The sequence below is a fragment of the Thalassophryne amazonica genome, chromosome 10, assembly GCF_902500255.1.
Source record: "Thalassophryne amazonica chromosome 10, fThaAma1.1, whole genome shotgun sequence".
NCBI lineage: Eukaryota > Metazoa > Chordata > Actinopteri > Batrachoidiformes > Batrachoididae > Thalassophryne > Thalassophryne amazonica.
In genome coordinates, this window is record NC_047112.1 from 23,002,669 (window position 1) to 23,020,776 (window position 18,108).

Sequence of the window (18,108 nt, forward strand, 5' to 3'; positions counted from 1 at the left end):
TTGTTGAAAGTTGAAAATGCAGATGCTCCATATTTATATTAAAGCAACACATCGTAACATTTGCTCTTGGGCTCCCCCTACATGTTAAGGATGTATTAAACTGAAACCACTCTGAGTTTGAAAAACACAAACAGAATTTATGTTTTAAAACACACACATCGTCACATGTTGAGAATATGAGTGCAGGAATATAAGAAAAGCAGCTTTTTTCGTGATACATCAATGATAAAATATCTGTGCACTAAGCAACCATATTTTTAAATACAAGCTCACAAGTCCACCACCCTATGACATAATTTTCATGTGATGTCACAAAAAAAAAAAAAAACAAAAAAAAAACAAAGCCCAAAGTCACATATGATGAGTGGACACAGCAACTCTGGCTGAAGTCCGCTTGGTCTGGTGTGTGTAATGTTCCCTAAAGTATTACAGTTTGTAGTTGTGGTGAGAATTGCTCCTGCCCAGTGCACCAGACGTACAGATTGCAACAGATGTTTCAGGGGCCCTGTGGCGTCATTATCCCTGTTATAAGTTAAACCCCCTTTACACAGGGACAGGGTCTGCCCAGCGGTCCTTGTGCGGTCATGAAATTGCATCAAATGTGACATGATGCCAAAGGTCCTCTAGGTATCCTCTGACAAGCCGCCATGATTGCAGTGGTCACAGTGAAGTTTGAGGCTGCACATGATTTCCACAGAAGAGTCGCCAAGCCTGGAAGACGCCCATGCAAAAATACCTCACAGAGCACCCTATGGCTGTCCAACAGGTGTGCACAGACCGTGGCGAACAGCAGATCCTCCACTGTAACGTGATCAGAGTGACGTGAGTTTGGACGCAATATGATTTCAGTATAACAGCCAACAGACTCGCAATGATCAGGGCTGTTCGCCGGAATTTTTATGAATAAAGTTTATTTTATCAAGTGCTGTTATAAAGTGTAAAACAAGTTCCTTGTCAGCTGATGTCAGCGGAGTTCAACAGAAACTTTTGTGCGCATTCAAATCTGAACAGATCAGGCGGAGAGATTTGTCTTCTACTTTTTCTGCAGCTGATGATTCATTCTGAAAGTTCCGGTGTCAATTCAGCACAAGCAGATATGCAGCTCCACTGTCACTGAAAGCACGTGTCATGTCAGACACGTCAGACAAGTAATCTGCACCCCAAATACTGTTAAGATGTCAAAACCAGTTAAATATTAAATGAATCCTTTTTCCACATTTCTGTACATGCACATTCAGGTTGGATTATGCTGCGTCTGCGTCGGCTTCTGACACCTGCCTGAAACACCTCACATGGAACGTTTTAATATACAAGTAGGCACATTAAGTCCGTCGTGGACTCACCCATGAAATGTATAATCCAGAGTTTGATTCACAGAACACTGTGTGAAGAAGACAAAAAAGTGAGTTTTCTGAAGAGGACAACAGTCATGTGACATTTTCAGTCCCTGCAATGGATTTTAAAAAAAACAGTTTTTTTTTCATGGCTATCAATTGCTTTTCAGCCACAGAAAGTCCAGTAAAAGGTATTATTTGTCCAGCGATGTCATCTTTCTGCGGATTTAGCTGATGCAGCCTGAGTGATGGGGAAATGCACGCACACACAATGTGCGAACCCACACAAACACATAAATCCAAACTGATGAGCGGAAAAATTAACCATTTAATATTTATCTAATTTTGTTCTCTCTCTCTCTCTCACACTCAGTCAGTGCACAAGAACAATGAGGAAATATGACAGAAAACCACTCAAAATCCAGCATACATATGTCAGAAAAGCAGATCTACGTGGAAATGTGACATATGTAGCGCACAAACTCCAGAGACACCAGCACCACACAAGGGACGCTGAAGCAGTTACACAGAAAGGTGTTTTCGTGTCACATCTGCGGATCAGGTGCATTTTGAGCCGCACGACAGATTCATAACTGCGGCCGTCCTGTGTAAAGGGGCCTTAGTTTTCACTCAAAGTGATTTTGAATCCATCATCTATTTTTAGTTTAATAGCAGGGTTCCTTTCAACTGGCATTATCAAGACACAGAGTCAAAATTACACCACCACCAAGAGGCTATACCTTACTACCTCTACTAACTGATTTTCTCGGAGAAATACAGCATAAACTGTTGCTGTGGAGGCTTTCCACCTTGGATAAGGCAACTGTTGTACGTCGGCCATTTAACAGGTTTTGTAGGCTTGTCCGACTGACACGGTGACACAGGTTGAATCCAGGTTTGCAACTGAATTGGACGGATCAATAAGGGGTAACTCCACTATAATTACAGTGCAGTTAGTTGTACTTGAGGTTTTACATGCTTAAACGGTGAGATTATGTTATGTGTAAATTCTGCCTTCCTCTGTGGTTTAATTTTATAATTCAGAAGCACAGTTGTATATGTACTTCCTCACCTGGCATGATACCAGACACACATTACTCCACAAACAAGTGCCTGTTGCATTCTGCAGTGATTTATTGTTCCACAGCAGCACAAAATTGTTGTGATCTTAAACAGGTCGCCCATTTCTCACAACAGCCCCACCCAAAATTCTTTATTTTAATCAACTTCAATCAATCAACTTTTTTCTTGTATAGCGCCAAATCACAACAAACAGTTGCCCCAAGGCGCTCCACATTGCAAGGCAAGGCCATACAATAATTATGAAACACAGTCTACGTCTAAAGCAACATAACCAAGGGATGGTCCAGGGTCACCCGATCCAGCCCTAACTATAAGCCTTAGCGAAAAGGAAAGTTTTAAGCCTAATCTTAAAAGTAGAGAGGGTATCTGTCTCCCTGATCTGAATTGGGAGCTGGTTCCACAGGAGAGGAGCCTGAAAGCTGAAGGCTCTGCCTCCCATTCTACTCTTACAAACCCTAGGAACTACAAGTAAGCCCGCAGTCTGAGAGCGAAGCGCTCTAATGGGGTAATATGGTACTACGAGGTCCCTAAGATAAGATGGGACCTGATTATTCAAAACCTTATAAGTAAGAAGAAGAATTTTAAATTCTATTCTAGCATTAACAGGAAGCCAATGAAGGGAGGCCAACACGGGTGAGATATGCTCTCTCCTGCTAGTCCCCGTCAGTACTCTAGCTGCAGCATTCTGAACCAACTGAAGGCTTTTTAGGGAACTTTTAGGACAACCTGATAATAATGAATTACAATAGTCCAGCCTAGAGGAAACAAATGCATGAATTAGTTTTTCAGCATCACTCTGAGACAAGACCTTTCTGATTTTAGAGATATTGCGTAAATGCAAAAAGGCAGTCCTACATATTTGTTTAATATGCGCTTTGAATGACATATCCTGATCAAAAATAACTCCAAGATTTCTCACAGTATTACTAGAGATCAGGGAAATGCCATCCAGAGTAACGATCTGGTTAGACACCATGCTTCTAAGATTTGTGGGGCCAAGTACAATAACTTCAGTTTTATCTGAGTTTAAAAGCAGGAAATTAGAGGTCATCCATGTCTTTATGTCTGTAAGACAATCCTGCAGTTTAGCTAATTGGTGCGTATCCTCTGGCTTCATGGATAGATAAAGCTGGGTATCATCTGCGTAACAATGAAAATTTAAGCAATACCGTCTAATAATACTGCCCAAGGGAAGCATGTATAAAGTGAATAAAATTGGTCCTAGCACAGAACCTTGTGGAACTCCATAATTAACTTTAGTCTGTGAAGAAGATTCCCCATTTACATGAACAAACTGTAATCTATTAGACAAATATGATTCAAACCACCGCAGCGCAATGCCTTTAATACCTATGACATGCTCTAATCTCTGTAATAAAATTTTATGGTCAACAGTATCAAAAGCAGCACTGAGGTCCAACAGAACAAGCACAGAGATAAGTCCACTGTCCGAAGCCATAAGAAGATCATTTGTAACCTTCACTAATGCTGTTTCTGTACTATGATGAATTCTAAAACCTGACTGAAACTCTTCAAATAGACCATTCCTCTGCAGGTGATCAGTTAGCTGTTTTACAACTACCCTCTCAAGAATCTTTGAGAGAAAAGGAAGGTTGGAGATTGGCCTATAATTAGCTAAGATAGCTGGGTCAAGTGATGGCTTTTTAAGTAATGGTTTAATTACTGCCACCTTAAAGGCCTGTGGTACATAACCAACTAACAAAGATAGATTGATCATATTTAAGATTGAAGCATTAAATAATGGTAGGACTTCCTTGAGCAGCCTGGCAGGAATGGGGTCTAATAAGCATGTTGATGGTTTGGATGAAGTAACTAATGAAAATAACTCAGACAGAACAATCGGAGAGAAAGAGTCTAACCAAATACCGGCATCACTGAAAGCAGCCAAAGATAACGATACATCTTTGGGATGGTTATGAGTAATTTTTTCTCTAATAGTCAAAATTTTGTTAGCAAAGAAAGTCATGAAGTCATTACTAGTTAAAGTTAATGGAATACTCAGCTCAATAGAGCTCTGACTCTTTGTCAGCCTGGCTACAGTGCTGAAAAGAAACCTGGGGTTGTTCTTATTTTCTTCAATTAGTGATGAGTAGAAAGATGTCCTAGCTTCACGAAGGGCTTTCTTATAGAGCAACAAACTCTTTTTCCAGGCTAAGTGAAGATCTTCTAAATTAGTGAGACGCCATTTCCTCTCCAACTTACGGGTTATCTGCTTTAAGCTACGAGTTTGTGAGTTATACCACGGAGTCAGACACTTCTGATTTAAAGCTCTCTTTTTCAGAGGAGCTACAGCATCCAAAGTTGTCTTCAATGAGGATGTAAAACTATTGACAAGATTCTCTAACTCCCTTACAGAGTTTAGGTAGCTACTCTGCTCTGTGTTGGTATATGACATTAGAGAACATAAAGAAGGAATCATATCCTTAAACCTAGTTACAGCGCTTTCTGAAAGACTTCTAGTGTAATGAAACTTATTCCCCACTGCAGGGTAGTCCATCAGGGTAAATGTAAATGTTATTAAAAAATGATCAGACAAAAGGGAGTTTTCAGGGAATACTGTTAAGTCTTCTATTTCCATACCATAAGTCAGAACAAGATCTAAAATATGATTAAAGTGGTGGGTGGACTCATTTACTTTTTGAGCAAAGCCGATAGAGTCTAATAATAGATTAAATGCAGTGTTGAGGCTGTCATTCTCAGCATCTGTGTGGATGTTAAAATCGCCCACTATAATTATCTTATCTGAGCTAAGCACTAAGTCAGACAAAAGGTCTGAAAATTCACAGAGAAACTCACAGTAACGACCAGGTGGACGATAGATAATAACAAATAAAACTGGTTTTTGGGACTTCCAATTTGGATGGACAAGACTAAGAGACAAGCTTTCAAATGAATTAAAGCTCTGTCTAGGTTTTTGATTAATTAATAAGCTGGAATGGAAGATTGCTGCTAATCTTCCGCCCCGGCCCGTGCTACGAGCATTCTGACAGTTAGTGTGACTCGGGGGTGTTGACTCATTTAAACTAACATATTCATCCTGCTGTAACCAAGTTTCTGTTAGGCAGAATAAATCAATACGTTGATCAATTATTATATCATTTACCAACAGGGACTTAGAAGAAAGAGACCTAATGTTTAATAGACCACATTTAACTGTTTTAGTCTGTGGTGCAGTTGAAGGTGCTATATTATTTTTTCTTTTTGAATTTTTATGCTTAAATAGATTTTTGCTAGTTATTGGTGGTCTGGGAGCAGGCACCGTCTCTACGGGGATGGGGTAATAGGGGGATGGCAGGGGGAGAGAAGCTGCAGAGAGGTGTATAAGACCACAGCTCTGCCTCCTGGTCCCAACGCTAGACAGTCACAGTTTGGAGGATCCCAAAAAATTGGCCAGATTTCTAGAAATGAGAGCTGCTCCCTCTAAAGTGGGATGGATGCCGTCTCTCCTAACAAGACCAGGTTTTCCCCAGAAGCTTTGCCAATTATCAATGAAGCCCACCTCATTTTTTGGACACCACTCAGACAGCCAGCAATTCAAGGAGAACATGCGGCTAAACATGTCACTCCCGGTCTGATTGGGGAGGGGCCCAGAGAAAACAACAGAGTCCGACATTGTTTTTGCAAAGTTACACACCGATTCAATGTTAATTTTAGTGACCTCCGATTGGCGTAACCGAGTGTCATTACTGCCGACGTGAATTACAGTCTTACCAAATTTACGCTTAGCCTTAGCCAGCAATTTCAAATGTCCTTTGATGTCGCCTGCTCTGGCCCCCGGAAGACAATTGACAATGGTTGCTGGTGTCGCTAACTTCACATTTCTCAAAACAGAGTCGCCAATAACCAGAGTTTGATCCTTGGCGAGTGTATCGTCGAGTGGGGAAAAACGGTTAGAGATGTGAACGGGTTGACGGTGTACACGGGGCTTCTGTTTAGGGCTACGCTTCCTCCTCACAGTCACCCAGTCAGCCTGCCTTCCCGACTGCACGGGGTCTGCCAGGGGGGAACTAACGGCGGCTAAGCTACCTTGGTCCGCACCGACTACAGGGGCCTGGCTAGCTGTAGAATTTTCCACGGTGCGGAGCCGAGCCTCCAATTCGCCCAGCCTGGCCTCCAAAGCTACGAATAAGCTGCACTTTTTACATGTACCGTTACTGCTAAAAGAGGCCGAGGAATAACTAAACATTTCACACCCAGAGCAGAAAAGTACGGGAGAGACAGGAGAAGCCGCCATGCTAAAACGGCTAAGAGCTAGTAGCTACGCTAAGCTAGCGGATTCCCAAACAGGGAATCCGACACTAGACAGGCTGTGGAGCAGCACAGGTAACGCACGACAACAGTGCTAAAATAAAATAAAAATCCACTAGACAGGCTGTGGAGCAGCACAGGTAACGCACAACAACAGTGCTAAAAAATAAAATAAAATAAAAATAAAAATCCACTGGACAGGCTGTGGAGCAGCACAGGCAACGCACGACAACAGTGCTAAAACAAAATAAAAATCCACTAGACAGGCTGTGGAGCAGCACAGGTAACGCACGACAACAGTACTAAAATAAAATAAAAATCCACTAGACAGGCTGTGGAGCAGCACAGGTAATGCACAACAACAGTGCTAAAAAATAAAATAAAATAAAAATAAAAATCCACTGGACAGGCTGTGGAGCAGCACAGGTAACGCACAACAACAGTGCTAAAAAATAAAATAAAATAAAAATAAAAATCCACTGGACAGGCTGTGGAGCAGCACAGGCAACGCACGACTCTTAATGGCTCAAAAAGCAATCGGATACCCTATAGGGGCATGCTATAGTGTGGAATCTGTGGTAATAGCATGTGACCAACCGTCCTGACATTGTGACACTTCGTGATCCATAGCACTGATGTAATCTGTATAGACGGGGTAATATGTGTCTTTTTTACCTCAACTTTACAGGCAGCTTTGGTTTTTGTTTCATTACTGCATCTTGAAACAAATAATTTCTGCTTGAATGTGGATTTGGAGGCACAGTCACTTTGATGTCACGTTAAAATTAAATGCTAAAATTAAAATACAAAGCAGATTATTTTCTGTCATGGAGCAGAGTGATTTCATTGACCAGAGCAGTCAGTGGAGTGCTGACACTGTGTGTGTGTGTGTGTGTGTGTGTGTGTGTGTGTGTGTGTGTGTGTGTGTGTGTGTGTGTGTGTGTGTGTGTGTGTGTGTGTGTGTGTGTGTGTGTGTGTGTGTGTGTGTTTTCATAATGTTACTGTTTGCTGACATCTTTAAATCTCCTCTAGAAATATAATATGCATCCATAATCCTATGAAAGGCATGCCACACTCTTCAGCAGGAGACAGTTTTCTGATGTTGACACATGCATTTTAGCTTTGTTGTAACATCTTTTTTATAACCATAGACATTAGCACATGAGCATGCCCAGAAGCTCCTGTCTCATGGTGTTTGCCCTCAATGCCACTTGTTTTTGTATAGGCAAAGGCTATACGCCCAACCGTTGGGCAGATAAATATAATGTCTTACCTTATTCGCCCAGCCGTTGGGCAGATAAGTCATACATTGAACGTTACATGCACAGCCGTTGGACAGATAAATATAATGTGTTATCTTATGCGCCCAACCGTGATCGGGCATTTGACACGTTTTGTGCATCTAAACTACGTTTTTTTACACCACTTTTTAAGGCTCTATTGCGGCGTATGTTTGACACATTTAATGGCGCCATCTTTAATTACTGTGAAAACACAGCAGTGGATGAAAACAGACAAACTTCATAAGCATTTTGAATGGAAACCTGTTAACGACTAAACAGTTTTTAACAAAATGCTGCTTGTTGGCTGTAAGATGGTGTTACTTTGACACTGTTCCCTGGGTGTGATGACCCAAACAGAACCACTTCAGATCACAGCTCCTCCGCGAGCTGCGAACCCTCCCGTGGCCAGCGAGAAAATATCCGCCTTTTTTCCCTCCCGCGTTGAAACCGGAAGTGAGCTTACAAGCGCACTCATTGGTCGGTTGTGGTTGGGCGTATATGCTCGCGAATTTACTTTATTGACCCAACGGTTGGGCGTATAGCCACTCCGTTTTGGATATTGATGTATGACACTATGGCACACAATGTTTAACTGCTATTGTGATGAATTGGACCAGATTCCACATGGACAATGAGAGACCGGCCTTAGAGAAGGTTTGATGTCCTGCAGAGAATATTTGATGCATGAGTCCAGATTCATATGTGCAGTATTTATATTCTTAATAATCAATTTTTTTAAAAAACCTTTTTAACAGTGCCATGCTTGTGATGGCATTACTGTATTATACACTTTATTATGTTACTCAGCACTAATGCAATTACAGTCCAAAGCATGAAGCTGCAAATCAACTTGTGTCAAACCTGAGTCTTCTGTATGAAAGTATGTTGTAGTAAGACACAGATCTAAATTCTGCTGATACACAGACACCAGCCCTACATATATTTCAATCTAAATGAACTCTTACAAATGTGGATGAAGCCAAAATATAGAAAGAACTGAAAGGCTGATTTGTGATTTGAACTAAGCTCTCTTGGCTGAGGCCTTTTGGACCAGCTATAGTTATAATTTACCCACAGGGTTCCGGCTACTTTGTGGTGGATCCTCTGAGCTCCCTTGTCATTTACTTGTCTGTGTGTGGCTTGACGTTAGTGTGGATGTGTGCGTCCACTGTCCTGTGTGACACACAACCAAACTAAACTCTTGGCTGCTGGGATACGATACATCCCCCGGTATCTGCAATGTATTTTCAATTGCTGTAGCTACTTTTTTTTTTTTAATAGTTTGGTTCATAATGATCACACTGATAGCAGCCCCATTAATCATCTGTCAAATCGTTAAACTGGATTACTACAGCTGCAGCGTCAGACATCATGCTCCTCATTTTTACATAAAGACTTAAATCTGTTTGTCCAAGGAAGAGGATCTGGAGTTGGACTTTGCAGCCTGACGAAGTCGTGCAAACGCACCACAACATGAGCTGATTATTACTGAGATCCACATTTTGGTAGGAAATTACAACATTCAGGGGATAAAATGTGCTTAAAGTTGTATTAAGCTGTAACAGTAACTCTGCCATATCTCCGTGGAGTCACCAGCATGAAGTCTACTGCTTTATAGCTCTCACTGTCTGGAAAGCTCATTTAGATCCGTACAGATGCGGCTAAAGGAGGACCGAGAGCTGACCTTGGCCTTTCAGTCACTTAGCACTTCTCTGAGAGAAGCAACCTAATGACCCCACACTCACACCATGTTTATACACTAATGCTGTTACTGAGCACGTCTGGCTCCACAATGTGCATGAACTTTGTGTGTGTGTGTGTGTGTGTGTGTGTGTGTGTGTGTGTGTGTGTGTGTGTGTGTGTGTGTGTGTGTGTGTGTGTGTGTGTGTGTGTGTGTGTGTGTGTGTGTGTGTGCGCGCACACACGCCACAGTATTACCTTATTTGCAGTTGCATCTTACAGGCATTTTGGTAAAGTTTTACAGCTTGTGGTGTAATTAGTGTAATTCACACATTGTTACAGCCCGTATAAACTACACGACTCATCAACAAAGACGTGGCTGAACGCGATGGAAGCATTAACCTGGATTTTACAGTCAGACACAACGTAAATTGCGCAGTTTGCTTTGATAAAGTGACAGCAACTGAAGAAGTGAAAGGCAGCACGGTGGCTTAGTGGTTCGCACTTCTGTCTCACAGTAGGAAGGTTGTGGGATTGCTTCCCACCCAAGGCCTTTCTGTGTGGGTTCCCTCCAGGTGCTCTAGCTTCCTCCCATTTCCAAAGACATGCATGCAGGTTAGGTGAAATGGAAACTTTAACTTGGCCATAGGTGTGTGCAGGTGTGAATGCATTTGTTTGTATATATGTAGCCCTAAGACAGACTGGTGTCCTGTTCAGGGTGTACCCCCCCCCCCCCCCCCCCTGCACACACACACACGCCCTATGACTGCTGGGATAGGCTCCAGCCCTCCTGTGACCCTTTATTGGAGTAAGCGGGTATAGAAAATAGATTGATGGAGGAAGAAGTGGAATATGAAAAAAAAAAAAAAATTTATCTGGATGGATGATCATTTTGCAGATACAAAACTCAGGGGAAAAAACAAAATCTAATTTAGTACAGTGCATCCAGAAAGTATTCACAGTGCCTTAACATCCACTTTTTGTTAGGTTACAGCCTTATTCCAAAATGAATAAAATCTATTTTTTTCCCTCAACATTCTACACACAACACCCCATAATGACAATGTGAAAAATGTTTTTTCACATTGTGACATTTCAATAAATTTACAAAAGTAAATTTATTGAAATGTCTTGAGGCACAGATCTGGGGAAGCATACAAAACATTTCTGCTGCTTTGAAGGTTCCATTGAACAAAGTGGTATCCGTCATCTGTCAGTGGAAGAATTTCAGATCCATCAGGACTCTTCCTTAGAACTGGCTGCCCATCTAAACTGAGCGATCAGGGGTGAAGGGACTTAGTCAGGGAAGTGACCAAGAACCCGAAAGTCTCCCTGTCAGAGCTCCAGCATTTCTCTGTGGATAGAGGAGAACCTTCCAGATGGACAACCATCTGTGCAGCAATCCACCAATCAGGCCTGTATGGCTACATGGAAGCCACTCCTTAGTAAAAGGCACATGGCAGCCCTCCTGGAGTTTGCCAAAAGACACCTGAAGGACTCTCAGACCATGAGAAACAAAATTCTCTGGTCTGATGAGACAAAGATTGAGCTCTTTGGTGTGAATGGCAGGCATTGTGTTTGGAGGAAACCAGGCACCATCCTGGTGAATCACATTGAACGCGCCAGAAGCATCAAATGCGTCAAAAATCTGTCTAAAAAGCATTATTTTCAATGAGACGCGTTGCTTTTTAGATGTGTCAGAAGCATTGCATCAAAAGCCAAGCTAAACCGACGCTTCTGACGGGAGCGCGCATTGCTGCTTGTCGGCAGGCTGATGCGGTCAAAGTTCAACCCAATCCAACTTTTGACGCTCTGACCTGTGACGTACCTTCGCGCTGTCCAATAGGAATGACGCGTCGGGCCAAAACACAGAAGACTAGTGGCAGAAACCACTGATCTGTACAAAACGGATCGGTGCAGAAACCACTAATCTGTACAAAACGGACCGGTGCAGAAACCGCTGATCTCTACAAAACATTAACGTGTGACAGGACTGCTCATTTATAGAGCAGTTTTCTGAAGAAAAATCCTTGGAAATGTTTTTTGTTGTTGTTTGTAACCTCAAAATTTCTGATTACTGTTAAAAAAAAGTTTAGAACACTTGTAATTAAAATAGCTAAATCAATCAATAAATGGTTCTTTAGAAATCTTTCATCTGTAAATTAAAACCACCTGTTATTTCAGATTAGATAATTTCTTGTTTAACATAAGGAGCCTCTGACATTTATTTTTAGACAAAATAACATGGAAATTTGTACGTTTTTTTAAGTCTGGTAGATTATTTATATCTCATTTCAACCAGAAAAACAGACACTAAATACAAATGTTTATTATAAATGCAACAGGAAACAATTTAACAATGACTGCAGTGATTGTAAAGTAGGATTTCTGTGACATAAACCTCATGATGAATTTTTTTTGTATGTAGTCATTTCAACTTGTAATTTCATCAAAATATGTAATTGCCTTTAATGTTATCAGGACAGTCATTTCTAAAATATGAATTTGAGCACAATAAGTGGAGAGCTTCTACCTGTGCAAATGTCTTTTGACTTTGATTCGTGGACATTTTTAATGATACGTTCATTTATTGTTAAAATATAAAATGAAACAGCTTTTTAAAAAATAATAAAATACAAGTAGTTGCTGTTGAAAGAGCCTTTTATTTAGAAGCAGGTGATGTTATGCTGAATTCTCGGGACCAGATGAAGGTCTCTTCTGCAGCTTTGAACTCTGGTGGTGTTGCTGAAAAGGGTTAGGGTTAAAAGTTATTTAAAGTTGAGCTTTTGTGGTGTCTGAAAAAAAGCTGTAGCTTTATTTGGTAAAAATAAAAAAGACTGAACCATTTACAAATTAAAGCTTTCACTCAGATCAACTGTGCTAAAAGGCTAAGCTAACGTTAGCCGATCAATAAACCTTCACAGCAGTGCAAACGTCACATTTTATTTTAATATTATTCTCACCTTGATAAAGCTACAGAACTAAACTCCGTTGGGCAAACTGGGACTTCACATATATCCAAAAAGTGGGAGATTTCGGACTGAGTGGGTTTGCTCCATCACCCCGGCTGCCTGCCTCAGTCTGCCCAGGAATGATGCCTGAAGGCCGGCTTCTCTGTACGGGTCGGCCCGCTGTCGCGGTTCGATCGATATCCAGCAAGTCGTCAGTCCTCCCTCGGTCGGCGTTACTCAAAAGGTAGCTGAAAAAAAGCTTCTCCCAGCAGGATGATGGGAGAATCCTTCTACCGCTGTTTTTTAAAAGCTTTTTTGTGGTTCAAGCGACGCAAATTCAAGATGGCGATCACTGAACTTTTTTCAGGTTGTGGAAACAGCCAGAGTGTAACGTAGCAATCTCCGCCCCTTTGCCACTTCCAAAGCGAAGCAGCTGATGTCACGACGCGTTGGAAACGCATCCGACGGATTGGAAAGCGTTGACGGATTGGCCTGAAGTGTTCAGTATGAAAGGCCCATTACAGTGGAGCATGATGGTGAGAGCATCATGCTGTGGAGATGTTTTTCAGCAGCAAGAACTGTGAGACTAGTCAGGATTGAGGGACAAATGAAAGCAGCAATATACAGAGACATCCTGGATGAAAACCTGTTCCAGAGCGTTCTTGACCTCAGACTGGAGGAACAGTTTATCTTTCAGCAGGACAATGACCCAAAGCACACAGCCAAGATATCAAAGGAGTGTCCTCAGGACAACTCTGTGAATGTCCTTGAGTGGTCCAGCCAGAGCCCAGACCTGAATCCGAATGAACATCTCTGGAGAGATCTGAAAATGGCTGTACACCGATGCTCCACATCCAACCTGATGGAGCTTGAGAGGTGCTGCAAAGAGGAATGGACAGAACTGCCCAATGATAGGTGCACCAAGCTTGTGGCATCATATATATTCAAGAGGACTTTAGTCTGTAATTGCTGCCAAAGGTGCATCAGCAAAGTATTGAACAAAGGGTGTGAATACTTATGCACATGTGATTTCTTAATTGTTTTATTTTTAATAAATTTACAAAAAAAAATTATTCTTGTTGTCATTATGGGGTGTTGTGAGTAGAATTTTGAGGGGAAAGAAATTAATTTACTCCATTTTGGAATGAGGCTGTAACAAAAAACTGTGAAAAGTGTTGTGAATACTTTCCGGATGCACACTAGTTGAGGACTACAGATGTCCATTTTATAATTTAGTTATTTTCCGTTTTAAGTAAAAGGATTGTGTTTGCAGTGAAAGATGTTGCATTGTTATTAATGTGAGGATACACTTCCAGTGTGTTTTTGGTTTTTGACTCTGTGCAGTTGAATGTGTGCATGAACCATGTTATAGATTGTGGTCGTCCTCATATGGCACAACTTAAAGCACATGACACGGTGATCTCACACTGAGTAAATCGCTTTTAAGTCAGCATATGGTTTGTGTGTGTGTGTGTGTGTGTGTGTGTGTGTGTGTGTGTGTGTGTGTGTGTGTGTGTGTGTGTGTGTGTGTGTGTGTGTGTGTGTGTGTGTGTGTGTGTGTGTGTGTGTGTGAGTGACAAAGAATGAAAAAGGTGAAAGTTGGGGGATAAACAAAAAAGGGTTAATAACTGTAGAAACAGGAAAAATAGACCACAAAAGCATAAAATTGCAGAAAAGTAAAAGTTGTGTTCTTGTGAAAACATTAAGATCATTATGAGTCTTCTCTTCTCTCTCTCTCTCTCTCTCTCTTTTCCACGTGTTTCCGATTATGGTTCATGATGACATCTCTCTGCTATAAACAGGAATGAAGTGAAACAGCCAAACGTTAATTCTTAGTGTGGTTTTTATCTCTGCCATGAACTCTGCCTCTTAGATCTCTGGCTTTGAATGAAATGTGATTTTCTTCAAACCAAAGCAAAATGGCACTTGTTTTATTTTAGAAAATCTGAAATACAAGGAATTAGGTTTGTAGGATACTCAAACACAGGCTGACATCTAGTGGTGTATCTGTGTGTTGCATTATATTTTGCCATTGTGAATCTGCAAAGTGGTGATATTTTTCATAAAGTACTCCACTGTTTTTTTGTGTTTTGTTTTTTTTTTCCTGTGGTCCTCAGGGATGATTTTGATGAAGAAGGCTTCTGTCAGCCATACAGAGGCATTGCCTGCGCTCGCTTCATTGGTAACCGCAGCATCTTTGTCGACTCGCTGCAAATGCAGGGAGAAATCGAGACACAGATCACAGGTGAGAGACTCATTTCTCTTTAAAATGGCCTTGTTTCTGCTTAAAACTGACTTTAGAATGATTTAAGAGGTTTTACATTATCATCTGATGGTTAATAATCCCATTATTCCATTTGATCGCTTTGGGTGAAGAGAATCCATCCCAGAGGAGCTGCTGTGGTCGCAAATGACTCATGCACAATGGAGGCGGGGCGGACCGTTCGGTCTGCGACACAGGTGTTTGTGTTTTGTTTGGCTTTTTTTTAATTGTTTTTTGTAAATGTTTTCTCCATTTCCTGTTGTTGTTTTGATTCAGAAATGTTGTGACTTTCCAGGCCACCGTGCCATTTGACTATTTTGATTTTAAAAGCTTATGAAATATGCACCTGTGTTGATATAAAAAGGATTCTTCGGATCAGGTTCAGACTTCTTATATCTGACAAAAAACACTGGCAGTCTCCTTTTAGACTGTGCAATTATTTTGTTACAGTGTACTGTAACTGTACAGTGTACTCGACTAACCAGATGTTTGGCTGCATTTTGTGCAAATCAAAGAAAAGCATCTGCAATGCTTGAAAGAGAAAAACTTAATTTTCAGCGGGATGAAAACTGATATTTGAGAACGGTTGCCGGTTAACATACAGCACATGCTGGTTGTGTTCAAAAACGCTTGGAGGCATCATTAATTGTTATTGATTAAATCACTGCAGCTGCTGGATTTTTCTCCTGAATAGATGGGGGGCAAATTACGTCTAGTTTGAAGTATCAAGGGCAAGCAGTACTTTTGATATATGATGCGTAGTTCAGCCAACAACATCGGCATTCTGACACCACCTTTTCACTGTAGTGGTATAATTGAAGTGGCACATTCTGCTGGAGTGCCTTGCTGATGATGATCATTCATCATTAAGGCCTTTTATTATCATTATTATTTCCTCTGTCCTGTTCCCAGCGGCCTTCACTATGATCGGGACCTCCAACCATTTATCTGATCGTTGCTCACAGTTTGCCATCCCTTCCTTGTGCCACTTCGCCTTCCCCACCTGCGATCGCAGCTCAGGCACTGACAAACCTCGAGACCTGTGTAAGGATGAGTGTGAGATCCTGGAGAACGACTTGTGTAAGACGGAATATATCATTGCCCGATCAAACCCCATCATTCTGAAGAGACTGAAGCTGCCGAACTGTGAAGACCTGGCTGCCTCTGACAGCCCTGAAGCTGCCAACTGTCTGAGGATCGGCATCCCCATGCCAGAGCCCATTAATAAGAGTAAGACTCCTTCCCCCTCCCAATGAATGCCTTCATGTATTATTGTTGTTGTCCCTTCTTACAGGTTTTACTTTTTCCTGTGCTGCTACATCTGAGATGTTCTGAACAGTTTCACCTTCCGTATCACTAAATTCATGTTAACCTTAACATTAACAAAATAGTGTCAACATTCAAGGCATTACAGAAACAACTCACTAAACTTTGAGAATGATTTCAGTGGACACTGATGTAATTTGAAACTGCTTACCTCTCAAGTTCAGAAGACATAAAAACCTTACGTACCGTCCATGCTATAGGTTGAGCAACGTTTGTCTGTTTCTTCCCTGATTCCTCCAAGGTTCTTCAGCTGATTTCCACAAAACATATTATGTGGATGGCACATAATATCAAGGTCAAAATTTAGGTTTTTCATAGGACAGTCATTTTGGTCAAGGTCATGTCTGCCTGTTTATTTTACTCATCCCAGATCCTTTTGTTGATTTCTTCCAAACTTGTATGTCATTGAAGGTTTGACCCTGAAAATGCCCATCAAGAATTGATTTTGGCAAAGGTCTAGGAATTTGATTTTCAACCCAATTTGGAACAAATGTGGTGCACCCTTAGGGAGATTCCAGAAATAATTAACTGAATGATCTCATCTTACTTTCTCCTTAGACCACAAGTGCTTCAACCACACAGGAGCAGATTACCGTGGCACTGTGAGCATGACCAAGTCGGGGCGTCAGTGTCAGCCGTGGAACTCCCAGTATCCTCACAGCCACACCTACCTGGCTGTTCGCTATCCAGAACTGAACGGGGGCCACTCGTACTGTCGCAACCCAGGGAACAAGCACGAGGCCCCCTGGTGCTTCACACTGGATGAAGGTGTCCGTATGGAGCTGTGCGACATCCCCATCTGTGGTGAGAGACTAACACATGTTCTGTTTCAAAAAGAGAAAGCTGTCAGTTAGAAATAGCCTGTTGTGTTTATTATTATGAAATACCACAAAAATATTGATTTAATCTTCCCAATTTCTACGTTTTCATTTACCAATGTCTTTATTTGCTTAGTCAGTATTTACAATAAAATCAGTCATAAAAAAGCACTAAAATCTCTCATTTTTGATGGTAGAATCAGAAAAATTGTGGGGGGTTTTGTTTAATAAAGTAATATAAAAATCAATTGTTGATTAAATATGTGCTGAATAAGCATTTCAGGTGTTGACCAGAAATGTACATTAACTCACAATCTGTAATGATGTTCTAATAAGAATGCCTTTTAAAACATTTGATAATTTTGTCAGTTTGTATATCTGATCTTCTCTTTGTCCATGCAGACCACAAGGATAAGCCTGGTGGTGGCAACATGGAGATCTTGTACATCTTGGTTCCTAGTGTGACCATCCCTTTAGCCATCGCTTTGCTTTTCTTCTTTATTTGTGTGTGTCGCAACAACCAGAAGTCCCCCAGACCCCCGGCCCCTCGCCAGCCCAAACCCGTCCGTGGACAAAATGTTGAGATGTCCATGCTGACGACTGCATACAAGCCAAAGGTAGAAACCGCCACAAGGGGAATAAATGTCTGCATCCATTGTTTCTTTGTTCCAAACTTCATTTCCATAAATTTTATCTTATGTCAGAGGTCTCAGAGAACAAGGTTCAAATTCAAATTTATTAATTTATATAGCGCCAATTCGATGAAATCGTCTCAAGGCACTTCACACAACATAAAACAAAACAAAAAAAAAACTGAATTAAAAATTTAAAACACAATAAAAAGATGACCTTAAAAGAATACAAGAATAAAAACACATCATAACACTAATGATAAAACAGGGAAAACAAATGAGTCTTTAAACGTGACTTAAAAGTCTCCACAGTATCCGACTGCCAAATGTGTGCCAGGAGATCGTTCCACAGAGCTGGAGCACAGTAGGAGAAAGCTCTGTGACCGGCAGACTTTTTATTCACCCTGGGAACACACAGAAGTCCTGCACCCTGAGAACGCAGGGCCTGAGCTGGTACATAGGGGCTTAC

The 18,108-nt window shown here is 41.3% G+C and overlaps 1 protein-coding gene across 2 annotated transcripts in view; it reads left to right on the forward strand.

The window, feature by feature from the left end:
- ror1 (receptor tyrosine kinase-like orphan receptor 1) overlaps positions 1-18,108 on the forward strand; it is a 356,306-nt gene that overhangs the window by 314,426 nt on the left and 23,772 nt on the right. For both annotated transcript variants that reach the window (XM_034179554.1, XM_034179555.1), the window contains 4 exons: positions 14,718-14,845; positions 15,776-16,093; positions 16,748-16,993; positions 17,410-17,624. In XM_034179554.1, coding sequence (XP_034035445.1) covers positions 14,718-14,845; positions 15,776-16,093; positions 16,748-16,993; positions 17,410-17,624 — 907 coding nt within the window. The remainder of the gene's footprint in view (positions 1-14,717; positions 14,846-15,775; positions 16,094-16,747; positions 16,994-17,409; positions 17,625-18,108) is intronic.